Source organism: Pempheris klunzingeri, chromosome 11 (assembly GCF_042242105.1).
Source record: "Pempheris klunzingeri isolate RE-2024b chromosome 11, fPemKlu1.hap1, whole genome shotgun sequence".
Classification (NCBI taxonomy): Eukaryota; Metazoa; Chordata; class Actinopteri; order Acropomatiformes; family Pempheridae; genus Pempheris; species Pempheris klunzingeri.
In genome coordinates, this window is record NC_092022.1 from 7,858,856 (window position 1) to 7,885,672 (window position 26,817).

At 40.6% G+C, this 26,817-nt stretch overlaps 3 protein-coding genes across 3 annotated transcripts; 1 reads left to right on the forward strand and 2 right to left on the reverse strand.

Moving 5' to 3' along the window:
• The first annotated feature begins 1,210 nt into the window (after positions 1-1,210).
• On the forward strand, positions 1,211-7,505 carry ndufa4l2a (NDUFA4 mitochondrial complex associated like 2a). Its single transcript, XM_070840225.1, has 4 exons — positions 1,211-1,380; positions 6,155-6,240; positions 6,960-7,020; positions 7,185-7,505. Exons 1-4 carry the CDS (start codon positions 1,336-1,338, stop codon positions 7,239-7,241), a joined length of 249 nt encoding a protein of 82 aa, XP_070696326.1. The 5' UTR covers positions 1,211-1,335; the 3' UTR covers positions 7,242-7,505.
• A 3,912-nt stretch (positions 7,506-11,417) lies between these two features.
• LOC139209361 (serine hydroxymethyltransferase, mitochondrial-like) lies at positions 11,418-20,247 on the reverse strand. Its single transcript, XM_070839022.1, has 12 exons — positions 20,173-20,247; positions 18,863-19,057; positions 15,756-15,835; positions 14,937-15,137; positions 14,380-14,461; positions 14,149-14,271; positions 13,762-13,901; positions 13,386-13,548; positions 13,093-13,192; positions 12,483-12,638; positions 12,059-12,166; positions 11,418-11,680 (listed from the first exon to the last, which is right to left on the reverse strand). Exons 1-12 carry the CDS (start codon positions 20,203-20,205, stop codon positions 11,553-11,555), a joined length of 1,509 nt encoding a protein of 502 aa, XP_070695123.1. The 5' UTR covers positions 20,206-20,247; the 3' UTR covers positions 11,418-11,552.
• A 632-nt stretch (positions 20,248-20,879) lies between these two features.
• On the reverse strand, positions 20,880-25,331 carry LOC139210122 (neurexophilin-2-like). Its single transcript, XM_070840099.1, has 2 exons — positions 25,254-25,331; positions 20,880-21,722 (listed from the first exon to the last, which is right to left on the reverse strand). Exons 1-2 carry the CDS (start codon positions 25,329-25,331, stop codon positions 20,880-20,882), a joined length of 921 nt encoding a protein of 306 aa, XP_070696200.1.
• Positions 25,332-26,817: the final 1,486 nt, after the last annotated feature.

Genomic DNA, 26,817 nt, shown 5'->3' on the forward strand with positions numbered 1-26,817 from the left:
TCATGGTGGACTTACAAGACAGTTCCAGCAGCTCATTTGCAAAAGATCTGACTACCACACACACACACACACACACACACACACCCATATTGCACTGACAGGTTGGTAGAACTATGGCCCTGTAACACTGGGACTAATTACCGTCTGCAGACACCTCGTCTGATGCTGATGAGGTCATTAAAATGAATCTGTGCTGCCTGATGAAAAACCTCCTCGCACTAGTTTTGCAAATAATCATTTAGTCATTTGGTCATAATAGGATGATATTTCATACATATTTTCATGTGCAAGAAGCCTCCTGAAAGCTGAATGTAAAAAGGATGCGTGTTTTTCTTAGAAAGATCATGTGACCCTAACAGTGCTGCTTTATTACATGAGGACACACGTTTGGTTCCTGGGAGGTAATGAGAGGGCTGTGAAGTTGAAAGTGAGGTTATTGAGTTGTGTTCGTTTTAACTTCCAAATTAAACTGGAGTGCAATGAATCAGAGATGCAGTTCAATGAATGAGGGGAAATGTGTTTTAACATGAGAATAATGTACATCTGTGTGTTTCCTATTGACAGTAATCAACCAGTATCCAATCCAGCACAAAAACTATAAAATGTAAATCTTTTATTGCAGAAAAACATTGTCTGCACCTCTGTTGGTTTAGTTTAAATACGTATTTCTTAAGAGAGAGATTGTGCAACAAGGATAAAAACCGAGCTGTTAAAAAAGGGGAAAAAACATCCCGTGCAACGCCCGAAAACTCAAAAAGATTATTTATTTTTTCATGTTTTCTTTAGTTATCAGATTTGATTCTTTCAGATGAGGATCTTCATTTTGCTGGTGTGTTTTTTGGGATGATTTGGGCAACTCAAGTGGTCCATAGACACAATATTCCCAGATGGCCTTAAAGAGGACACAGTGTTTGTATGCTTTTCCGTTTCCTCCAGTCGGCTCCCGAAGGGCCGAAATGTCTTCAAACTGCAGGCTCTCAGCTCTCTGCAGGAGCTTACACAATGTGGTCTGATTGAACGCCCTGATATGAGCATTAAATGTCTCTGAACTGGATATTTAACCAACACAGTCAAGGAGGAAACCTTATCATTTGAGTACAAACTGTTACACAGTGTAATCACCCCCAATGAGGGAGCAGAAGTAGCTGTAATCTAATGTGAACGACCACTTTCTCCTCCTCCTCATCCCCTCCTCTCTCCGCATGCAGAAAGCAACAGGTCCTGTCTGTGCACGGCTGAGCAAACCCTTTGTTTGTTCATAACAAGGGGCCTGAAACACTGACTCCGAATAATTTCATTTCTTGCATTGCTCCTAAATTTCTTTAAACTGAAGCTATGATATTTCGGAGAGCAATGGAGCATGCTAAGAGGCACCCTGGCGTAAGTAATCTTTGTTTGTTTCTTTTTTGGTTCTTAAATGTCAGTGGCAGCAACCTGTTTTCATATCCAAAATGTTTGAACTGAGATGAACAACAAACTCTTTTCATTATTCATTTTGCTTGGTTTTGCTTGTAGAAACTTAACATGTAAATCATTCAAATGTAGACGTGCTTCACATAGTGGAGTCAGCATTTGGACAGCTCCAATGTCTGTAATAGTGAGTCAGAAAAAAAGTCCTATAAAGTTCTTCTTTCTTCTTCTTCTTTTTTTTAAATATTTATTTATTCTGCAAAACCAAAGCACATTATTCAACATTAACACCACATTAATGTCAATGTAAATGCACTGTAATGTACGTATATATATATTTCTGCGTTTTATGATGTCACCATAATATGAGTAGTATCACATCAGCCTTGATTCATCGAATATCCCTACGGACAATTTAAAGAAAAAAGAATTTAGCCTAACATACTGCATACTAAAAAGTTAGACTTAACTATTGATTAAGTTCTGGTTTTAGGCAATAAGACCACTCGATGATTGTAGAGTGCTGGTGAATTAGTCAAAGCAGGAGATCAGGAGTCCAGTTTTGTCTCATCTAATCTTATTTTAACTCTAATTCAGTGGATTATATTGCTCCAGTTGATCATTCAAAATCAAGAGAGATGTGCTTAAAACATACTCCTGACCTTTACACGCCTCCTAAATCTAAACAGACAACATACAAGCATCTGGGGATCTGAGTAGTGGGAATAAAATACATTTAAAAATATGAGTTGTTCCTACAGGGGACGGGATTATTTCTGCGCTTTTAACCGGCTCTGCTGTCAGAGAGCGAAGTGACAGAGTTTTAACTTCATATCATCGGACTCCCTGGAGAGAGAGAAAGAGAGAGAGAGAAGCTGCAGGGAGGAAATCCCTATGAGACTCTACCAGAGCTCCTTGATATGGTTTATCATCCTGACAGACAGACAGACAGACAGACAGACAGACAGACAGATAGACAAGCTGAGAGACAGACAGGCAGGCTGAGAGAGAGAGAGAGCGAGAAGCTGCAGGGAGCAAATCCCTGTGAGACTCTACAAGCCTCCTAGATCAAATTACAACAGTCTGACAGACAGATGGAGAGACAGACAGGCTGTTGGAGGGAGTCTAAGACAGAGACATTCAGCCAGACAGATGGGCAGACAGTAGATAGTAGACAGACAGCACTCTAAGACAGAAATGGTACATTTAGATAATTGAGTAGTGCTCAAAATGTTGTGATCTGCTACAACTAAAAGTTTTTCAAAAGTCTTGCAAAGTGTCACTGAAGAAAGAGTCTAAGCAAAATGTACTTAAAGTATGAAAAGTAAAAGTGTTTGTGTTGGTGAAGCTAATTTTAAATACTTATAATTGTATTAAATAAGCAAGCCCATCATGTGTTTTGCATGTGAAACTTAAATTTGCAAAGTAAGTAGTTACTATCACTGTCAAAGAACTGTAGTGCAGTGGAAGTATAAAGTAAGATATTCAAAGTAAAATACTCAAATAATGCACAGGTTACCTTAATACTGTAAACTGTGCTTAAGTAAACTACTTGGGTAAATGTACTTAGTTACTTTCAAATACAGCAGAATTCCTCATAAAGTAAGCAGTGATTAGAATAATTGACTGTTTTCAGTGTGCACAGATAGACAGAGTCACACAATAGACAGGCATCGACAGACAAAAGGTGTGAGAAGAAGTCTGACTGGGAGTGAGACAGCTGAGCAGATGGAAACACAGAGTCAGGCGGGCACATGAAGAGTTTGACAGGCAGACGTGATGATCGTTCAGTCGTGTTGCTGTAGATCAGAACCTGACAGTGAAAAGTGTTTTTAAGTTTGGTAAACGGTCGATGGGCTCGTCAAAGTACAAGTAAAACATTTACGATAAAAGTCATGCTTAATAGTGAAAACATAAAAGTAGTATAATCAGCAATATGACTGATGCTGACTGATACATTATTATATATTACATTGTATATTATAAGTTTAGATTGTTAACATTGATGCATTCATGCTTAAGAACCATTTTACTGTTCTTGTCCAGTGGTTCCCAACCTTTGGGTCAGGCTCCTCCGAAGGGTCACAACATAAATCTAAAGGGTCACGTTGGAAGAGGAAATAAGAAAACAAACATTTCCACAACACAAATTCATAATCAGTTTGCCTTCTTTGTGAAATATTGATTGATTTAACCTTTTTGGGGCTCAAACAGTTATTTAAATGCTGAAGTGATGTGTATTTTAAAAGCATTAATTATGCTGTTTGTTTTTTCTGTGAAATCTTAATCTGAAATGTAACTGGTAACTACTGCTGTCAGATATCTGTAGTGGAGTAAAAAGCACAGTATATTACTTTGAAATGTAGTGGAGTAGAAGAATAAAGAAGAATTAAATGAGTTTAAAAGTGTACGTAAATTAGCTTTTAGTTAGTTTCCACCACCCACACGCACACACACACACACACACACACGCACACACACACACACACACACACACATATATGTATGTATAAACTGTACATACAGCAGGTTCATCAAGGTTGACTGAGTAAAAGCAGGCCAGTAGTTAATCAGACCAGCACTGTTACTGCTGCTATAATCTGTAGGCAGGAAGTTTCAAATAAATTGTGTGTTTGGTCCAACAGCAGCCTGCAGCCTGCAGCAAAGGTCAAACACTTTAGCAGAGACATTTCCGACCACATAGGCCTATAGTCTGTACGTATGCATGTATAATAGTAGTAGCCTGTAATTTAAAATCACTAATAAGAACTGGGAAAGAGTTAATATTTCTCCTGGTGTTACTGTTGGTGGTTGGTATGTGATTTTAGGAGAGTTTCTCACAGTTTAATAAGTGGGTTGACTTCGAAAAAAAAAATGCTGCATCTTCCCTTTTTTAATCTGAGAGGGTGCTTTTATATTTGCATATTCACTGAGACACTCCGCTAACATAGTGTCAGGAGTCATGAGGTTGAAACTAATGGAGGCTGATGCAACGTAGAAAAAGAGTTACTGCTCTCCATCGTGATAACAGCTGCTCAACACCCTGCTGCATGCAGGCTTATTCCTCTGCAAGCATAACTTTGGTTCTTATGACCAGCAAATCAGGCTTTTCTTAATGTTTTCAAGCGCACAAGTGGTGGACTTTAACTCTCCTGTCCTCATTGTGCATGTTGGTACACAGATATGCAGTGAGTTAAATATGCTTCCAATAAAGGTTGAGGACAGCAATTAATTAATTCAACCAATAATACACACACACATATATATTAGCAGCACATTGATTCATCGCATTTTGCTTTACTCAGCTTCAAACTACAGTCACTTTACTGTGTTTGTCCTAACTGTCTTTGTTCTATCTGTTATTGTTCTCTAGCACTGAAGTATACACCCATGTATACTGAGTATGCTGAGATTACTATAGTATTTATAACAGATTTTACCTCATTTTACGTGAACCTTGACCATTATACTGCCTTTAAAATGTGACTTGTGACGTCGTGGTGACGACAAAAGAACGTCAGCAGCAGAACAGACAAGCTGCAACTAGCAAAAGAGCACCCGACAGAAACCAGGTGCTGGTAGCAGAATAATGACCAACTTCATTAAAATAATCCCAAGATATTTTCTAAATCAACACTGGATATGACAGTCCCCTGTGCATTCATCTTTTTTTTTCATGGTGGTTTGCAAAACATCCCTGTGAAGTGTGTATCATCAACTTTCCTGAGTTTATTGCTCTTTCTGTGGAAAAGAAAAAACTTCCTCTCCTTTATTGAACAAAAATAGCCTCCTTTATCCAGCTGTGCTGCAGAGCATAGATATAGAAACATATATATGGCGTTGGTGCGTGGGTCTGCACAGCCGCCATATTTGGGAGGTGGAGATCAGCTAGTTAACTGTACTGAGACATGGCAGTTTACATTTTTGCTCAAATACATTTATAGTATTTATATTATATTCAATAGTAAATTTTATGGATATATTTTAGACATTTTTTTTAGATATAAGCTTCACAAGATTGATTCTCTCATATCTATAGACTTAATACTGTATTAAGCTGGAACTAGTAATTAGCCTAGCTTAGCATAAAAACTAGAAGCAGGGAACTACCGAGCTTGACTCGGTCCAAAAGCCGCAACTTTTACACAGTGACGTCCTGGATGCTAAGACCATGCAAGACACAAGAAAACAAGAAACAAGAAACAAGAAACAACGTGTTAATTATGTGAATTTAACAGGTGACATTGGGGATAAACCAGGCCAACGCTTGCTTCCAGTCTTTATGCCAAGTTTGGCTAATCACCTGCTGGTGATGTGAGCTAATTATACAACTTAAAACACTGAAGAGCTTCTCTCAGAACAATACATCAGTAAACACTGACACTGAAGTACTTCTTCTGTACTATAAGCCAGAATTTGAATCCTGAGTAGGCCTATATTTAGGATTGACTCGAGTCTCAGCTGTCTGTCGTTCTGATCCTGCAGGCCCCAGTCAGTCAAGTCAGTCAAAAAGATGTTTTCCTGCTGACAGTTTTAACTTCTCTATGAGCCAGAAACATTATTTGCACTATAGGCAACAGAATAATACTGTCAAGCGCTCTCACACAGTGTCTTAGAGTCTTATTGTGAAACATCAGGGTGTGTTGTCAAGCACAGAATCACCAATCAATTTCAGAGACACTCTTAAATAAAATAACTTTGAAGAGGACTAATTTTTGGATTATTTTTCTCTGTGTGTCTTCAGCTCATCTCCCAGTTCTTCTTCATATGTTTGGGAATAGGTGGGGCATCTCTGTATCTGATCCGGTTGGCCAGAGGACCCCATGTCATGTAAGGACTCTCGCATTTCCCTTTGACCTCTGATGATATGAGATATATCTGTATCATATTTGGTACTACAAAAAACCTACTTTCATCATCATTTTCTAATCAAATGCATCAATTTGCACAAGGAATCTGCTTATTAGCTTGTTAACAGGTGTGTTTTCTCTGATATAGACATCTGCTTAGTTCAGTTTTTCATATTATTCAAACTGCAATTACCAGAGAAGAATCAATGCCCCCCTACAGGAAATGATGGATTTTAGACTAATTAAAGGCAGACTTCCTTCCTTTTATAATTTCATCCTTAAACGCATATTTACTAAAAGTTTAACGAGGCATTTGGAGGGCAGATGAAGGCTTTTTAAACTCTAATTAAGCAGAGATCTGTTTCATGATTGTTACTGACGACAGGGATCCCCTGTTTGCTTTCATTTCCCCCTCGAACCGCCTCTTGCCTGGACTTCCTCTCCTTCTGCTGTCATCCAAACTGTTGATTTACCCTTAATGATACTCCGACAACAGCAGACACAGCTAAGAGGTAAAAGGATGGTGCACGGTCCTGCCTCTTTGTAGGTCTTTCATCATCTTCAAAGCAGGGATGAAATAAAGCAGCTCCCAGGGGTATCAGATCACTTATGACTTATGACTGGCTTGTCTGAAATTTAAGATTTATATTTTAAGGTCGGACTTTTCCCACTTCTGTCTGTATCTGTTTGTGTGTTTAGTTGGAACAAAAGCAAAAACCCTGAGCCGTGGAATAATCTTGACCCCACATACCAGCTCAAGGTGAAGCAGCACATCACACATGCACACAAGTATTCGGTGTTAGGAAACTGGGATGACATTTTCACTGTAATTTAATGAATGCATCTCTGTTTTCATATGAGATTTATACAGAAAATCAGCATCAAGCTTCTATTCAGTTCAGTTTTCTTCTTCTTCTTTCCCAGTTTGTGGCCATCGGCACAAACTACAAAAACCTGAAGAAGGAGGGACCTGAGTTCTGAATCTCCCACTGGCCTTCTCTCACAAAAACCTGATCTGGGGTCAGATTCACTCCTTCCTCTACCTATTGATGTCCGCACTGCGTGACACTCATATGCAAACGGTCTCCTTTTGTCTGAACCTTCCTGGTCCCTTTCACTTGTATATTGATGAACTGTGGAGAAAGCAACGAGATTTGGTTTCTTTATATTACTTGTTAAAGCACCAGCTAATTGAATGTATTACTACAGTCATACATCATTTTTGTTCACCATCCTGCTGTGTTTTAGAAATTTAAATGTATCATCTCGAATGTTTCAGGTTTCTGTTCACTTCAGTAAGATGTGAAAATCAACTACGACACTCTCAAGACTTGTAGCAGATTCAGGAGTCTGCTAATTGATTTTTACAATACATAGACATAAATGGAGACAAATAGCTGCCTGGAACAGAGTAAAAAATACATTTTAAAATCTAAAACTGTATGGCAAACATCCAAAAGACACTTTGCTGTCCTTCTTCGGGGTTTATTTTCTGTGTCTGATGGTTAAAATTAACAAAATGTCGTCTTCTTCTGCAGCTGAAAATCTACTGCATGTATTTCTGCTTCGGTTCATGATTGTAGGTTTAGTCACTAAATTCATCAGTCAACGATGAATAAACTGGGCGGATTGTTTCAATAAATAAACAGTTTGATCCATGTTTGAGAGAGTGTTTGTTCTGCAGCGTCTCACCCACAGGCAGACAGACAGACAGGCAGGCAGACAGGCAGACAGGTGACTTTCTTTGAACACCTGCATGGATCTGAGTCAGATAAAGATCGTTTTCCACATCCTAAGATAAAAATACACAATGAGGAACTCTGATGGAACAAATCCATCTGTTGGCAGTGCAGTTGTCTCTATGCAGCCTGATTACTGCTTCCATGACCACTTTTAGTGTGTCTGTGTCTGTGTGTGTGTCTGTGTGTGTCTGTGTGTGTGTCTGTGTGTGTGTCTGTAAGAATCAGTGTGTGTGTGACAGCAGCCCTGAGGCTTTGATCAACTACAGCAGTGGCAGGATGCTGAGCAGTCCCCCAGTATGGCGTTGATGTAAGACAGCAGAGCACAGTATGCACACACACACACACACACACACAAGCGCGCGAACACGCACACACACACTGCAAACATAAGCACATACACAGAGTAAACTGCGTACTGACTCTCTCTCTGACTGACTTTAACATCTAAATCAGACAGTGTTTTCTAGGAAGATGCTGGCTTCATATTCACCTCCTCTTCCTCCAGTCTTGCTTTAATCTTTTAAAGATGATAAATACTATGAATATACTGTAAGGGGAGTGATGTGTAGAATAAATATGCATTTCCAGGAGCTCTCTGGTGACATTAGTAAATCCCTAGCTTGTGCCTGGATGACACATATTGTCTTTTTTTGAGGCTACACCCATTGTACCAACATACAGTATTTCATAAATTCCTCAGCAGCGCCCTTGTTACACCTTAAGAATAAATTAAAAACAAATCCTTAAACTTTTACAGGATCTTGGCTTTGTTCGGTGAAGGTGAGACTCATGTTTCATCCTCTCTCCGCGCTCTGAGCTCGTCTTCATCTCATTTCCTCCACGCAAGGCAACAAGAAAGAGCGAATGAAAAGAGGAGAATGAAGAGCGAACATCAAAAGATTATCCTACTTTTAAACACCACAGGGATTGTTGTGGGGATAGAGACCTAGAATGATGGAACATGAGGGATCTTATGATTTCCCAAAAGGATATTTAAAAGCTTTTAAACTCTCCCTCGTACACGCACACACACTAACACACGCAGTGCGTCAAAGGAGTTGTCAGGTCATGAGAAACAGTCACAGCGGATGAGTCCTTATTTGTGTTGTGATGCTGCGTGTGTGTCTGCTTGTGTGTGTTTTTGTGACCACAGAGCTGAGAGCTTCTGTGACATTTGACCTGTGATTCAGCTGGCCGGTCTCTGCGGAGGGGACACATTCCTCTGGCAGACACCGCAGCAATAACCTTCAACCGAAAAATTAGAAGTTGAGCGGGACACAAAGACATCTGACACAAAGCAAAAGTCCATTCAGTTCTTCAGTGAAATAAATACAAGCGCTCCAGTGGTGCAACAGCAGCGTTTCATGGTGCAAAGCTTGTTCAGTGCTGCTTTACAAAAGACTTCAGAGGACGCTCTCTTTTCTGAATAAGAAATAAATACATCAAAATAAATTCATGACAAAGTTCATAATTATATTCCAAAGTGAGAGAAAGAGGAGGCCGTCTCTTTTTCTGCCTGTCTGGAAGTCTGAAGATCTGACTGCAGCAATTTGAGAAACAGTAGGAGAGGAACGTTAAATAAAGAAATAAATAGAAATGTTGTGAAGGCTTTGTGAGGACAGTGAAGGACGCTGGTGTTACATAACGCTCTCATCTTCTCATGGATATAATGAACTGTCTGTATTCATTTGCATTATGTAATATGTGGGGTTGACATAAAGAGGCAGTATCACAAAGACAAAACTGGTATTAAAGGAAGTGTGAGCTTCAGCAAACTGAGCTGAGTGATGATGGCGCCACCTCGACCTCCTGCTTGTTTCTGTTTGTTCATGACAGATAAAGGCTGGTTATTAGTCGTCATGCAGAGAAGTTCATCTCAATGGAAGTCATGAAAGAATTCGCTCACATATAAAACAATACCAGCTGTCCAGTGGAGATAAGACGTCTACATTAGACAAATCGGGCGCCTGATGCCCACTGAAAACACATCAAATGGGTTTTGTGCAGCTCTGGTTTTGACTGTCTCCCTGTCAGGTCTCTGTCACTGTCTGCAGATCAGCTTCTCTTTTTCTTTTTCTGGACCGTTCTCTGATGTTGACAATGAGAGGAAATGACCAGAGGAAATGCCAGCAGCTCAACATGGATCAGTGTTTATAAACTCTGCAGTCTCCTCCCTCTTTCGACTGTGAACATAACTCTCACAAACGCATGTGTGCGCAAACAAGTTTCAACAAAATTAAACATTCAACATGAGTTTTTATTGCAATAAGGATCTATTGTATTTACATTGCACATTCTTCACAACTCCTTAACAATTCAAATTCAAATCAAAATCAAAATGAAGATATACACGGTGACATTAGTGTGTTATACCAAAAACACTGTGTGCTGTTAAACTGTTTCCCCCTCTTGGTTTGTGGTTTAGTGGGTGTTAGTTGAGCATGTGTTCAATTCCCAGCACAGCTGCTGTGAGTTTCCCAGGGCCTGGGACAAATCCTGACGTTGATAAGGGCTCTTAAAAGAGCTTAGTGACAAAAAGCCAAATACCTAAAACGCTCACGGTGCTTCTCGGTTTAGGGCAGGAAAGAACAGTCCTGTCTGAGAAGGAGAAGACGTATAAGAGCAGCAGCTGTTGATGTAGGCTGGTAACTGCAAGATAATGCATGTGACTGTGCAATATTTTGTAAATCATTATTAACCTCATCATAAAACTAATTATTTTACATCATCTAGTATGTTCAAACATAATTTCCCAGGAATTTTGCACAGAACTGTGATACATTGTTGAAGCTTAATAAACTGGGCTGCTAATACACTGAAACCTGCTAATGTGACACAGTTCTGATAATTCAACATCATCCCATTAAATGTGGTATCACTTCATACAGAGCATAACACATTTAGGTTAAACTTTGACATAAGCTGTAAATAAACCTTTAATGAATGCTAATATCACACCAGAATGTAGATGTACGCAGTTGTAAGAACATTTTAAAGTATTTATTAGTGTACAATATCTGTCAACAAGTCGAACTTCTCTAATGAAGACATGAGATTATAACTGTGTTTTACTATATTGCCATTTATTATCTGTTTATACACCAGCCTCCAGTTAGGGGTGCCACACAGGAGGAGTTATAGTTCCTGACAAATACATTATTAAGACTTATAGGTGATTACAGCTACTTTGTAGTGTCTTATACACCATTTATTCAATGCTTATATAGTGTTTATAGATGTTACATAGGGAGCCTTGACTTAAAGTACATTTTTAATGTTATTTTGCAAATATAGTGTCATTAGTGAATTTGGAAATGTGACTGTGTGCAGATGTTATCGCTGACTGACCAAGCAGACATGAGCCTGATGGTGGTTTGAAACGATGTTTATTTCCATGACAACATTAATTAAAAAACAGAGAGAATCTATTAGATTAAAGGAGTTGTAAGGGATAAAGGATATGTCCATGATGTGGTGGGGAAACCGCCTCTCTGTGTGTGGTATTATACGTGATCAGACCCATTTCCACATTTCGTTTCTGGAGAAAAGGTTAGTGGTCAGTGAATCCAGGCATGGGGAAGGGCCTGGCGAATAGCTCCACCCGCTGGCGGAGCTCAGCGATGCGCGACACTGTCTCTGAGTCCTCCAGCAGGAAGGACTTGAAGGTGGCCAGATTTCCTGTTGAGGGACAGAAGAATCAAAACAGCAAGTGTGAGGTTTTAATTTTATAAATCTGCCTAAAAATATCTTCTAAACATAAATATTAGGTTATTGAGTTATATTAGGCTGCAGTAACTTTAACTCAGTGTGTCAATGAACTGAAAACTGAGTGTTTATTTGTATGAATAAACATTTTTTTAAAATGTAAAAATTTCCTTTGATGCACTCATATTGTCATGTTTTAAACACATGATCAATACTTAATCTTGGTCATAAAGAATTAGAAAGCCCTCTCAACAAACAGTATTTCCCCACAGCGGGTCGACTAGCTTATACAGCCCCAAACTGGATAAATCAGATGTCAACTCAAAACAGAGAAACTTCTTCCTCTCTCACCGGTCTTCTTCTTCACATCCAGTGCGATCTGAATCCCTTCATCAATAAACCCCACAACCTTTTCAAAGTCTGCCTCCTTGAACTGTCGGGATGTCAGAGCCGGAGTTCCTGAAAGACATAAAAAAGGAAGGTAAGAATTAAAATGATGGCAGTGTGAGGGTGATCACTGTTGATAAATTCAATAAGGAGATTTAGACTGGTGAGAGACACAAGCTGACAGACAGACTGACTGACAGGCCGACAGACATACAGGCAGACGAAGGCAAACAGAGACACATCACACGGAGAGAGAAGAAAGGGTCCAGAGGCATATGAGCAGGATGGCTGGTTGACAGATTCTGCCCAAACAACCTTCACTTCTGCAGCTCTCAAAAATAATCAGTTAACCGGCACATCCCACTCAAGCTTGAAATAATTTGGCTACCGAGCCTGAGTCCTCCAGGAGTCAGAGCGCTTTTGTCTCCGGGGCAGGTGTTCTTGTTGGCGGTGATGGACACCAGCTCCAGGACCCTCTCGGCTCGAGCCCCATCCATCCCGCGAGGACGAAGGTCAACCAAGACCAGGTGGTTGTCAGTTCCACCTGAGAGGAGGAGGAGGAGGAGGAGGAGGTTTGCTGTTTGTTTGACTTTTTGGTAGAATTAATTTCAGAGCAGCTTGGTGGGAAAATGTGTCTGACGGTGAGATAAATTGGCATTTCCCTTTACTCTCCACTCAAACCTTCATGCAGACAGTTCCTCTTAATATTGGCTTTTTTTTCCCTCCATTCAACTGAAGTCAAGTGAAGGTAAAGTGAACTTTTCCAAAGTCATGAAAACAGAATGCAAATTAGGTTGGAGCAAAAAAAGAAAAAGAAACAACCCAAAAGCAATTGCATCAGGTACTTTGAGTGGTAGAAATGCAATATTCCTTTAGATGCTGAATCTAATTCCACAGTCAGTGAAAAAAACACAGAAACATAAATAAATAACTAATGTATATGTATATGTGTTTTTTTTTACAAATGCATCTTTATCATAAAACAGCTCCCTCAGTACCTGACACCAGGGTGAAGCCTTTCTTCAGCAGAGCGTTAGCCATGGACTTGGCATTCAGCAGCACTTGAGCGATGTACTGTTTGAACATGGGAGTGGAAGCCTGCAGAGACAGAAATGATGCTGTGTAAAGAGAGAGACCATATCAGGACACTCCAGATGTTTAATACATGAGTTACTGAAATTAAGCTGGTGTTCAAAATGTTCTGCGGACTGTTTTCCCAAAGGATTTTCTCTCTCTTGTTTGTTTTTGTTGGCTATTGTTGGATGTCAGTAATTAAAGTTGATATCTGGACCTGTTTGAGGGCGACGGCCACCCCAGCAATGGCGTGGTTGTGGGGTCCTCCCTGAAGTGATGGGAACACAGCAAAGTTCACCCTGTCCTGGAGGTCATAGGTCACCTCCCGACCTTTCTTATCCACAGACCGCACACCTCTCCGGTAGAAGATAAGCCCAGCTCTGCAGAGTGAAGCCACGAAGCCAAATGTACTTTGAAATGTCCTTTTAATCTTTTTTTTTAACTTTTTTTTTGCATGGCTTATCATGTGCATGTTGCATTGTACAATAGTTTCATGTAACACCACACTTTATTGAAGACATTAAACTGTATTTTTTCTGTTATTTCTTATTCTTTGACAAAAAATGATCTGCACACAACCTCCAGGCCCTCACCTTGCTCCACGCAGGGACTTATGGGTAGTGGAGGTGACCAGGTCAGCATGCTGGAAAGGAGAGGGAACAGCTGCTGCTGCCACCAGGCCGCTGATATGAGCCATGTCTGCAAGCAGGTAGGCATTAAGCTCCACACACAGCTGAAACACACACAGCACAACACAATGAGTGTAATTTTTATAATCTTATTGTACATACTCATTGATCACTTTTTAACTTGTTTTTTCCTGTTTGTGTTTCCTATTTTTGTTGCTATTCTTGTTTTAGGAACTTAATAAATGGCTTCTTGATACAATTAAGGTCTATGAAAATGCTTTTTACCACTACTTGTACCACTACCTCTTTAGAATACAACATAATGGACACGATTCCTGACAATAGAAGTACCTTCTTCATGCGGGAGTAGTCGATGAGGCGAGCGTAGGCGCTGGTTCCTGCAATAATGAGTCTGGGTCTAAAGAGTCGGGCCGTCTTCTCCAGCTCGTCATAATCTATCAGGCCAGTTTTGGGCTGAGATGACACAGGTAGACAGAGAGAGAGGGAAGACACTGGTCAAAAGCACCTCATAATAAACAGCTGGAGCAAGTCTCTCTTTAGTGACTCAACCGAATTACTCACATCCAGCTTGTAAGGCATCGATTCAAAGTAGATGGAGGTGGCTGAGATTCTCTTGGTGTCTGTCATGTAGCCGTGGGTGAGGCTGAAATGTGGTGGAATAAAGAAAAAAGTAGGTTTTGAAATTAAATTTTAGCAGAGTGTGCATGCCAGACATTCAGCAGGTGAGGGGTTATGCAAGTTTTTCTGTGAGACTGACTTCAGTAGTTTTGGTGCTTCAAAAACCTTCTTCTCCCTGCCTCCTTCCTCTGATCTACAGATACTCTTCAGTTGCTGTAGCCTGATCCTGAATTCATCTGGTCATGTAAATACTAGATGCTCCTAATGTTACATAACTGCAATAACTGTCAGATAATGCAATAACAAGTCAAATCTAAATGCAGTGAATAAGGTTTATATAGGTATAGGTATATAGGTAATAGGTATATTTAATAGTTGATAGTTAATAGTTGCATTATTAGTATGTAAAACAATACCCTGTAAGAATCATAAAAATTACTTATTACATCTTTTTCTGTACAGATTAAATAAGTGTTTCTGGCTTGAACATGTTCTCTCACTGTCCTCCGTCGGGCAGATCCAGGCCCATGATGCGGTCATGAGGCTGCAGTACGGATGTGTAGGCTGCAAAGTTAGCGGGGGATCCGGAGTATGGCTGGACGTTGACGCCCCACAGATTTGGGTCCAGACCGAAGACGGTGAGCGCTCGTTTCTGACACAGCAGCTCAATCTGGTCTACGATCTCTGCACCACCATAATACCTGACGATAAAACGACAGAAGGCGGTGATTAAGACCATAACATATGCAGTCATAGTCATTGTTTCATGTTATATTGTATCATATCGTATTCTATCGTTTTGTATTGTTTTATACTGTATCTAATCGTATCGTATTGTATTGGATCAAATCACATTGTAATGTATAATATCATATGACTTGTATTGTATCATTTCATATTACACTATGGTGTCATGTCATATAGTATTTCATCATGTTGTATTGTATCTTATCTTATTGTCATTGTACCATAGCATTTTGTATTGTATCGTATGACATCATATTATATCATATCAAATTGTCATTGTACCGCAGTGTTCGTGTTGTATCGTATTGTGCCATATTGTGTCGTGTCGTATCGCATCGTATCGTAATGTATCGGTTCACGTCGTATCATATAATAGTGTATTATATTGTACAGTATTGTATCATCTTATGCTGAATTACATCATATACATTCTAGATGGCCATCACTGTTATCTCAAGCCTTCTTCCCTCACTTTTAAAAATTAAATTTCACAGAATTGCAGTTGTGAAAATGTGTCAGAGTTCTGCAGGCATAACAGTATATTCTGGAGAGTGGAGTATCGGTGTAGCTACCTTTGTCCCGGGTATCCCTCAGAGTATTTGTTGTTCAGACAGGATCCCTGGGCCTCAAGAGCTGCACGGCTGCAGAAGTTCTGACAGGACAAACAAACACAGTGTCACAATGCAGAGCCACACACGGTACATTTTTTTTTATCATGCTCATACATTCAGAACACTGTCACCATCCAAATATAACCTTTATTTACCTGGAAAAAGGCGACTGAACACATCTGCTCTTTTTTTTTTTTTTAGCAAGACCCAGCTACACAGAACGCCCACAGTCTGAACTTGAGTTACTCAGTACAGCATTTAATTTCTCTTGCAACAACAAATTATACAAAAACAATAAGACTAGTTTCACAGTCAGAGAAGGATAATCAAATTAAAGTTAAATCTTACAAAAGGGTCATCACAGCCTTTTCAGGAGGCTGCAAAAATGAATTAAATCATCAAAAAATATTAAAATGTTAGAGGTGCTATAATCAAATGAAGGAATAACTATAGAAATCTAATACTGGATCCCTGTGAGGTTCAGCACAGTGTCAAGTCTCCCAAAGACACTTGAGAGTCAGAGGAGAGATGGAGCTGCAGAAAAGGAAATGAACTGTGAATTAATTTTTTCTCCCTGTCTCAGCCTCCTCTCACTCTTACTTCTGCTCATCTTCTCTCTCTCTCCCTGTCCTCCTCAGCCGCCCCCTCTGCCTTGTTATTATACCAAACCTGTCACTGCTCAGGGATCCCTCAATCATTCCAGTGGGATTTAAAACCAGTCCCCCATGTGACACAAATCTCTCTCTATGACATTTCAAAACACTATCTCCACACACACACACACACACACACACAAACACACACACGCATAAACGATCGCCCCTCCTCCTCTGTCTCAACTTAAAATGTGGAGATCAATGGTAGAAATCAGTGGGGGAACCTAATGGGATCATTTGACTACGTTCCTGGAGAAAAAAAAAAACAAAGGGGTCTCCATTGGGAATCAGCCTTCAGCGGCGACTGACAGCACATGCACACGAAGATGAAAATCTTTCAGATGCCATTGTGACTGATGGTGCTGTGGATTCATAATTGCTGGAGAATAGGAGAATGAAAGCTCGTTTCTTTTCCCACAGCTTCCACTTAGATCAAATCAGTGACTTGCAAGGGAGAAAATGTGAAGGAAATCTGAGTGAGATCTCTGAAGAAAACAGTTCCAACAAATCCTACAACACTATAACTCTGGTGACTTGTGATTACACTGCTCTGGAGTTTAAGCTGTTTTTCTTGCTTTCTGTCTCACATACTGTCATCAACGCCTCTGTCTATAAGACAGCACAAAGAACAATTTCTCCTAATCGCCTGTAGTCACAGCCTGAACAGTTAATATCCTGCAGAAGATACAAAGCAGACCCAACACCATGCAGGTAATGAACTGAGCCTTGAGGCTCACTGTTTGGCTCTTCATTTGCACATACTGTCTTTACTCACTGCAAAGATGGTTTTGATATTTAAATATATTCTTTGACTGTGAGCGATCTGTGAAGGTCTCCCATGAAATGTGTCAGCACAAAGAGCCAAGACCAATTTCCACCTTGCCTGACAATTAAAATCTGTTTGCAGAATGACATGCATCGCCCTGCTGTGAATTTATGTTCAGGCACAACTTCAAACACCAACAATATGAATGGAAGAAGCAGGTGAGGCAGCGTTTATGTGTCAAAACGCACCTGTTTTTTTTCCTGTACCGCTTTCACACAGACTCTATGACGCAAGACACTGAATAAACATTTGAACAGTCGCTTTTGATCCCCTTCACTAGCCTGGTGGTCATGGGTCATCACAGTTTACATACAACCTGCATCTGAATGGTGTCTTTACAATGAAGATTATACATAGAAGAGGTTGTAAAGCGTCTAGTGCAACTTTGTAAGCTTTTTTTCCCTCCGTGTGGTCGCTTGAAGAAAAGGGACAGCAGTGTAAACATACTATAACAGTACAGTGGCTCTCTGACTATGCTATATATAAAGGATAATGCACAACGATAAAGCCCTCCGCTGCGCATCAGACAGTTCTCTGCCTCCACGGACTAAATTGATTCCTGATAATGGAAACTCTGAAAGGCATTATCCCACTTATACCATGGTCATTTGCCAAAGAAGAAACTCCGCTCAGTTCATAGATCAATTTGGCTCAACTGTTAGCCAGAAAGGTAACGTAATGCTACCAAGATTCAGAATCAAATATTCACCCAGACCACGGTATAAACTGTAATATAATGAAATATATTTATTCCTTCATAAAACATGCATTAAAAGCTGGGTTGAACATCCAGAGTTTATCCATTCAGTGACGGCAAACAAACGCTTTTCCTGAGTCATTTCTTTAGGGTGATAAATCTTGTTGCATTGTGCATCTAAAACTCATACTTATATTTGGAGGTCCCACTAGGGCAGGTGTACATGGTTTAATGTTTATCAATCAGCTGCTTCGCTGCCGCATCTTCATGTTACAGGGAGTTAGTGAGGAAAAACAATGAAGGACAGTGAGGTGGATTCAGGAGATTTTCAGTGGACGGGGACAGTTGGCCTGCGGGAGGACTGGAGGAGGTCACATGATCAACAGATCGCCTTATGACATCATAAGGGGAGCCAAATCTAGATCGCATGTTTTCACACACATTTACTCAAAGATGGAGCAGCTGCAAAAGAGAAAGTTTGGCAATCTGCAGATACACTGGCGACACACATTTATTCTGAAAAGAACTTTAACAGTGCACCTTGCATAATATGGGACCTTTAAAATTAATCTGAGGTCTGTTGTCCTGTGTGTGTACTATATCCGGGCTGGATAAAAATAATCCAAGGGATCCGACTCTGACTCTCCATTATTGTTTTATTACTTACAATTGCCCAACACCTTTCTTTTAATTTTAATTTTCAGAGTGAATAAGCTTCACTGGTGAGACCAAAGAGTCTAAATGTAACTAAGCTAACAAATGTACCAAGAGTTAGTAATAAATGTGACAAATATTAAAAGAAAAGTATAAATGAATGTGAATTAAACTGATCATGAAACACATCTCTTCTCCACTGCGTCCGTCTCTCTCCTCTTCATATGTGTCTCACCTCTGATGCGATGAGCTCCAGTCCCCGACACTGTCTGTCCTTCTCCTGCTGCAGGAGGCTCCACATCTCCGAGTCGTCCTCAGCCAGGCTCTCCTGTCCCGTCCACCTGCCAGTGCTGCTGAGGTCCCGCCTGCGCGACTCCGCTGTGACCTGCCCCTCTCGGCCCAAACATCCTGACACCCTGAGGAAGAGGGGCTGCACGGAGGTGGATGAACACAAAAGAATCATTTCAGTCAACAACAAAGCATCCACTTTTTAAACAAAAGTTGTAAAACTGTTTTCTGTCAATGCAAATAATATGCAAGAAAATATGGAAGTCGTGTGGGAAGACCTTGGAGAGATGCTGCTGTATTTCTTATGAGTCTGTTCTATTGAACAACACAGTGTAGTTAATAAAACCTTAATGAGGAGACAAATACTGAGTCACAGGATTTGATGCAACTCTCCATTGTGCTATAAACTGTGTATAGAGTTTAAAAAAAAGTTTCTGGGGGGCTCTTTTTTTAGCTGTTGTTGTCCAAGATTGCTCCTTTGGTGTCTTTTGAAAACCTCAGGAAGAGTGAGCCAGTGTAAAACACTTTCATCACTCAAAATTGTAATACTTTGCACCGGGGGTTCGGAAACAAGGGAGTTAGAATAATGTGTCTTTTGATGTTCTAAACAATCCATTAAATAAAAGGCAGTGAAAAAGCAAACGTGTTATTCAGTGGAGCAGTTATGGAAAACCTTGGACATGAAAAGTGTAATGAGGGCTGGCCACACACGCAGTGACTTATTTATCAGGGTCTTGTTTGTTGAAGGCAGCTTGTAGGTGTATGATAGTTATGTAACTATGTGTTACTTTGGCCTAATAGACAGATTATTGTTCAAGCATAAATAAATGTTGAAGCAAGCCTCCTTTCATCTTTTGTGTTCATTATGTTTTCTAAGCCTTGAGTATAGCCTAGTCTTGCATAAAGGGTGTACAGTCGATTTTCCCTCAACAACAAAACATATTCTGGGACAAACAGTAGCGCTCTTTTCTCCTCTGATGACCTGAGATAATCACAGTTATCAGACAAACGTGGTGACACTTATGCAACTGGACTGAAAAATTGGAAATACAAAGTCGTACATGCAATTTGAATCTAAAAACCAGATGTTTCTGTTTTCTGTTTGAGGTGACCTGGGGTGACAGGCTGACCCAGTTTGCAGTAAAAAGTGAGTAAGTTACAATTACTCTTAAGAGGGGTGCAGATACACGTGGATTTGTGTTTATATATTTTTTAAAAATCACATAACAAATTAACTACAAAAACAAATGAACTCACCCGTAGTGTTTGCCGTAATGACAGAGAAAGCATGTTTGTGACCACCGAGGGCTGGGAAACCAGAAAACTTTTCAAGGTGCAAAGGGTGAAAGTAAAATCAGTACTGGAGCGAAGCCAAGGACATGCGGACTTTGTGTCACTGATAAAAGGGACAACAGCAGTAAATCAACTGTTTCATCTCAGTTCTTTAAAGAAGGAACCATAGTCACTGTACAATAAACAGGCAAGGAATTAATTCTGTAGCAAAAAAGCACTTGAAGTCAGTGCATGTTATTACAGAGGATTGTAAAGATGTGTCTTTTTGTATTATTAATGAGCTAAGAAATCACATTTTTCAAAATCAACTTTGGATTTAAAGTCCTCACTTCTATTGATGCATATTCATACAACAAACTTCATAAAACAGAAAGAAACATCATGGGTCAAGTCACTACTTCTTTAAAAGATGATGTGGCGCTTATGGCAGGCGAGTGTAGTTTCAGACAACAGAATGGTCACGTTATAGATCTCATCATTAACAAGTGCAGCTCGTAATACATTAACACAACTTTTGGCTCAAACGGCATTCAGTGACATGTTGGAAATGTGTGTTTAACGCCGTATAAAAACAGTCGATCTTGAACCTATTATGAAAACTGAACACATGATTTTGGAGGATGTATGAAAAGTCTGTGTTTTATTTCTCCGTTTCTGCGGCTCACAACCCGTCATCCGAAGTGCTGCTGGTTCTGCTCCGTCTGAAAGTTGTGGTCTGGGCAGACTTTCTGCACCAGCCTGTAATCGGTGCCGGTGAAGGCAATGAAGATGCATATAACCTTGAAGGGTTTAGCGCAGATCCAGGCAGCCTGGGACTGAGTGTTTTCTGAGTAGCAGGTCTGCCCCGGGTCATACATGCAGGGCTTGGTCTTCTTGGACCGGTTGGTTCTCTGGTATTCGATCCGGCAGTTGAGTTCAGTCACCATCATCATGTCCTGCTGCTGCTTCTGCGGGTCTGGAGGGGTCGGGCTGGTGGACTGAGGCGGGCTCTGGAACTGGGGCGTCAGATCTGGAACCAGGACGGCATTTTTGGTGTGAACACTCTGAACCGCCGGATCCAAAACCTCCCATCCCACAGCTTTGGAGGGTGGGACGATGCTGACGGAAATGTTCCCCAGACGGGACGAGTTGTGGCGGAAGTAGACGCTGAACGTGCCGTTGATGTGGTCCACGATTTTCCCCGTCACCAGGAGGCTGAACTTCACTGTTTTCACGTTGAAGTAAAAATCGCCCCAGCCGAGGATCTTCTTGGCCTTTGGGGATGTTTTTGCGGGAGGTTTGGATTTGGGAGGGGGGCGGTACAGATACTGATCCAGGGCTTGGGAGAAGTTCTGAGGCCATCCGTACGGGCCGAGGGAGCCGTAAGCAGGCGTTTTGTGTTTGGTGGAGATGATCTGTAAGTCTTTGGAGATATGTTTAACCTTCAAAGCAGCTCCCACAGCGTCTCCTCTTCCTCCTTCCTCCGCTCTCCACTGCTGGCTCTGAAAGTTCAAGGGCCTGGCTGTTTCCTGAACCTGTGGACAACAAAACGTTAATTAAGGACGGCTCAAAAACTCTCTTGCTCCATTTTTTCTAAAAGAGTAAGTTCACCCAAATTAATAAAGAGCACATTCTATCACTTACCTGTATCCCTGCTGATGGTTTTATTTTCAAGTTTGGAGATATCTCTTTTTGAGATTTCATCTTCTACATAAAAACAATGTAGGAAAATGGACTTTGTTTTGTGGTGCTGACAGCATTTAAAAATTACATTGACACAAAACATTGTACCTCCAGAAACAGTAGCTTTGTTACTCTGGATCTGCCAGAGAAACAGTCTATATTAGAAAAACACTGACCATTTGTTCTTTGGATTATCCAGAGCATAATTCGTATCATCCATTTTAAACAGAGTATGAGGTTTGATATGTCCAGGTAATTCACAGAGAGCCAGGTGCAGCGTCATTGGTCATGTTAACAGTCCACAGCTTTTTATAACTGAGAGCAACACGAGAGCTGCGTTTATATAATTCCACATTTGTCAGGTACTTTAATATTTGTAGACAGTTATTAAGAGCTCATTCACACTGATATCAACTCTCTGACAGAGCAGGAAACTCTTCAATCAATAACTGCCAACTACGTAGAAGGTGACGGGAAAGACGCAGGAGAGGAAGGCCTTTAAACCACCAGGACGACTACAGATGAAGGACAGTTTCACTGTAGCTACAGTGTAAGCTAGCAGATAATCAATTTAAATAATTACGCTTTGATGTGTCTGGTCCTCTGAATGAGAGCAACTTGAAATTGACTGTGATCAATAGGTCAGCTCCTTCAGGCAAGGACTACAGTGACAAGGAGCATTTGTATTGCCATTAACAAGTTTTAATTTGGCTGCCCTCCCTCACGCTCACTCTCGCTCCCTTGTTCAAACTCCCATTCCTCTTTCAGTGCGACCTTGATAATGGACTGAATCTATGGGCTTATTAATCAATATGCTTGGAAGAGAGAGGAACATGGTCAAAGCACAGGCCGTGGTGGAATATACTGCAGAGAATCGATAAAATAAAATATATATTTACAGTACAAGACGCATGAAAGGGCTGAAAATCTTTTAGTTCCTGTCTCAAAAAGACCAAAAATCCCTCTTTCTCCTTTTTACCTCCCTCCTCGTCATCGACTTCCATATCTCAGTTTCCATTATTAAATTGATTTGGATTACGTACTTGAAATTAATAAGAGATTAAGCCTTCACCTGGATTCACCTTGCCAGGTTATTATTTCATACGAAGCGCAGTTCATGTTTTATTCACTCACTGTATCATTGTATTTCTCCATCTCCACACACGTTCTCCTCCTTCCAATTACTGTCCCTCATATTTATGTACATACACTGCATAAAGGCATCACACACACATATATTTAAGCTTGCTATGGGTGAGGAGTTTGTAGATTATTTGCAAAAGCCACATGCTGCTTTCCCTCAAAACAAATTGCCTACCAAATATAATAATTTATTCCTCTAAGAAACACTAAATGTAGACAAACAAACTTTATAATATGTGCATAGAAAGGACGGCCTTTGTTGCTTAAATTGTTCAAATAACGTGACAAGTTGTAGTAGTTGTTTTTGTTGTGGTGACATCAGTAATACTTTGGTTTTAATAGCTCTCACAGAACAGAATACATCAGTAATGCACACAAATATAGTTAATTCCACCTGACCGTCCCTCTTGGTTACAAAATAGCACTACGTAAAAACAGTGAGTGTGACAATGAAGTGGATTCTCAGATTAATGAAGCAGCTTATTATAAGCCCGGCAGCCGCCCGCTGTCGTGTCTATTAAAATGCTCCAGTCCAGATAAATCCAGTCATTAGTGAGGCTGTTTGTGTGAGTGACATTTCTGAGATTCACTGCAGTCGACAAAGCCAGACTGTGGTGTATTTGAATTTAACAAGTCTACAGACATAAAAGACGAATGTTAACAAGACTCTGCGAGTTAAGTGTAAAAACTAATAGGACCAAGTGAATCATGAGACATGAGTTGGGCAAAAAGTTAAGTTTAGGATTTGAGTTCTATTTTATAATGTGTAGAAGGCAGAAGCAGGTTTAGGGCTATTCTCCCCCTGATTTTTGAATAAACAGCTCGTAGGATATCATTATTTCTCACCAACAAGTGGGATTCATGTCACCCCTAACCACCCCAGCCCTGTGTGTGCCAATCTCTGCGGTAACCAAGTGAGCTCCAGCTGTGCCCATTGTTACAAGTCTAAATTTCCAGCCATGTGCTGTTCTCACCTCCCCTAATTGGAGCCCACTGTGTGACAGCCGTGTCATTGGCTCCGTGTCAAGATGCCAGCACAGAAACTGCAACTGAGCAACAGCGGTGGAGTGGATGCAAGCAAAACACCTGTGCAAAAACACCTGTGCAAAAGCACCTGCTGAGGCAAAAAAAAAAAATAGCAGCAATTGCATTTTGAGGACAGAGGAAACATTCCTGCCATTGGCTGAAAGGTCCGTCATGTGTCAGTTTTCCACGATTAAACAGAAAAAGGAAATGACAATGTTTCCTAAACCCTGTGGTCATAAAACTTCTTCAAACTCACAAAGACTGTGCAATCATTTAATTCAAGTAATAAAGCACAAAATTAGACAACTTCAGTGTTAAAGTTGCAGGTGCTGCAGCTGGCTGCTCATGCAGCAAAGTTAAGGAAGTTAAATTAAAGACAAGGGAGCAGATTCAATTACAATAACGCCTGAAAGGGAATTACAGACCACAGGACTGGAACAAATTAAAACTCTGAGGATGGTTCGTATCCATTTTGGCTGAACTTCACCATCTAATAGAAGAGTTTGATCAAGTCGTGGGACAGTCTCACATCATGAGATGCAAAACCAAATCAGGCAAATCAAATGTCACTCCTTGGATAAAACAGCAGCTCTCAATGGATGGAATATTTTCAAGATATGAAAAGTTGCATCTCAAACCAGCAGAAATCCAAGTGGGATCTCAAGCAAGAGCCAATAAAATTCCCACTGGAGTCACACCTGAGCACCTGTCAATTAACTGTAGTTCTCACCTTTGCTCAACGCCACCATGTCAACTTACCTCTTATCCTCTAAAAATGCCATCCATAAAACTGATTCTATTTTGAGCTATGAATAATTTCTGAGTTTGAGAGTATGAGAGTTTTGTGGCAAAATACCTTAAAATCTTTCAAAATTAATGATGTTGGTAGATTCCCTCTGTCACACATAAACCCAACACACCCCTCCTTTAAAAACAAAACAAAAAACATTGGAAACAGTTGAAATAAAAAAAAACAAGACCACTGCTTGATTGTGCAACAATGCTGCAATATGATGAACAGTGGCACAATCGGAGCATGGGATGAATTCCTTGGGGAGAAATACATTTTGACCTATTTGTTGCACACATTAGCAGTGCATTTAAGTAAATGTGCAGAGGAGCAACACTACCCATTGCCACTGCAGCAACATCTTGCCTTAATAACGAGCTACGCGTCCTCGGGAGCAATGCAAAGGGCGGCTGGTCTCACTCACCGTTGAAGGGAGAAGCCACAGACAGGTGATGGCAAAGTTCAAACACAGCGCCCTCATTTTGCAGCAGCGTCTCTCCATCCAGAGATCTGGGGGGTCTCGGAGGAAATCTGCCCGGCTGAATAAGTGCTGGTTTACTGAGTCAAAGCTTACATTCACTTCAAAAGTGGAGAAGACATTCCGCAGTAAGAGACTCAAAAATCCCCAAGATATGGAGTGAATACACGGCTCTGCTCTCCCTCTCTCCCCCCACTACCCCTCTCTCTCTCTCTCTCTCTCTCACACACACACCCTAAATATCTTGTCTTCCTCTCTCTACCCCACACACACACACACACACACTCTCTCTCTCTCTCTCTCTCTCTCTCTCTAAGTATCTTGTCTTCCTCTCTCTACCACACACACACACACACACACACACACACACCTCACTTGCCTCCCTGCTCATTTTCACCACCTGGCCGGCCCTTATTATGGCTCATCAACCCGGGGAAAGGCGCTCTCAGGCGGGCACAGTTTGACAGCCCTCCCCGCTGTCCCCGCATACTTTAGCCACAGGGAGGCTGACAAAATGACAAGGGCTCTCTCCGGGAAATGTAAAAATCACTGACAAGTCTGGTGAAAATCTGCCACTGCCTCAGCCTATCAGCGGAATTTCAAGCCGACAAATCACCCCGAGTACAAACCAACCAGACAAGCTGTCTTTACTAAAGAATGAGACTCTGCCTAAATACTTAAAACGTGGAAGAGCCATAACACTTAAAGATAGCTGCTAGCTTATTAGCATGCCTCAAAATGTAATAATATAACATCGTTAAACCCTCAGGAGAGTCTTCAAATTACACCACTACTTTGAGGAAAACCTATCCTGTCATTCCCTGTGAGAAAATCATTCAAATGTATGATTACATTGATTTTTTCTTTTTAAATCTCATAATTGTATCCAGAGATGAAGGCCGCCATCTTTGATAGTTACACTGAGTGAAGACTCGCCTTTTTGAAAACAGGTTGTATTATTTTAGTTTTTCTGGACATTTTGGGGACCTTTTGTTTCGCCAGCAGAAGAGGACAGTCTGTTGGATATTGTGGACAGCTTTTCAAAATGAGGTAAGGTCATAACATTTTTTATATGGGGATATGCTGTCTGAAATATCTCCAGTAGTATCTGCTGATGTTTTCAAAGTTTGTCTTCTAGGTGTGAATTTGGGGCTCGTCTGAGACACATAAAGTTATTTTAAGGTATAATTAAATTGATAGGCTAGTGCGTTAGCTGTAAAGCTAACTAGCTTAATTATAGACCCAGCAAATCAAGGTCCTACCAAAGCTTGAGGGGAAAACTTTGCTCTGTGTTGACTTTGAATTGCCAGAACATCCTCGTCTGTTGTTGGTTGCAAACAAACAACAGAGTAAAAACGCCTAAAAGCTGCTTTGAGGCGGGTTGACTGCACTACGAACAGGGTTAAGTACCAGAACTAAGTTTATATGAGCAAAATGAGCTTTTAAGAAGACATGAGTGTCTAATGTTACAGACTTGAGAGTAACCAGAGGCAGATCATCATATTCATGC

Bases quoted from the DNA above. Each gene is read 5' to 3' on its own strand.
- LOC139210122 (XM_070840099.1), bottom strand. From the start codon at position 25,331: ATGGAGAGACGCTGCTGCAAAATGAGGGCGCTGTGTTTGAACTTTGCC. The intron at 21,723-25,253 runs GTGAGTGAGACC...TGTTGTCCACAG, and splicing joins TGTGGCTTCTCCCTTCAACG to GTTCAGGAAACAGCCAGGCC.
- LOC139209361 (XM_070839022.1), bottom strand. From the start codon at position 20,205: ATGCTTTCTCTGTCATTACGGCAAACACTACGG. The intron at 13,549-13,761 runs GTGAGGGCCTGG...TTCACTCTGCAG, and splicing joins AAGTCCCTGCGTGGAGCAAG to AGCTGGGCTTATCTTCTACC. The intron at 12,167-12,482 runs GTAGCCAAATTA...TATGTCTTTCAG, and splicing joins TCCTGGAGGACTCAGGCTCG to GAACTCCGGCTCTGACATCC.
- ndufa4l2a (XM_070840225.1), top strand. From the start codon at position 1,336: ATGATATTTCGGAGAGCAATGGAGCATGCTAAGAGGCACCCTGGC. The intron at 1,381-6,154 runs GTAAGTAATCTT...GTGTGTCTTCAG, and splicing joins ATGCTAAGAGGCACCCTGGC to CTCATCTCCCAGTTCTTCTT. The intron at 6,241-6,959 runs GTAAGGACTCTC...TTGTGTGTTTAG, and splicing joins GCCAGAGGACCCCATGTCAT to TTGGAACAAAAGCAAAAACC.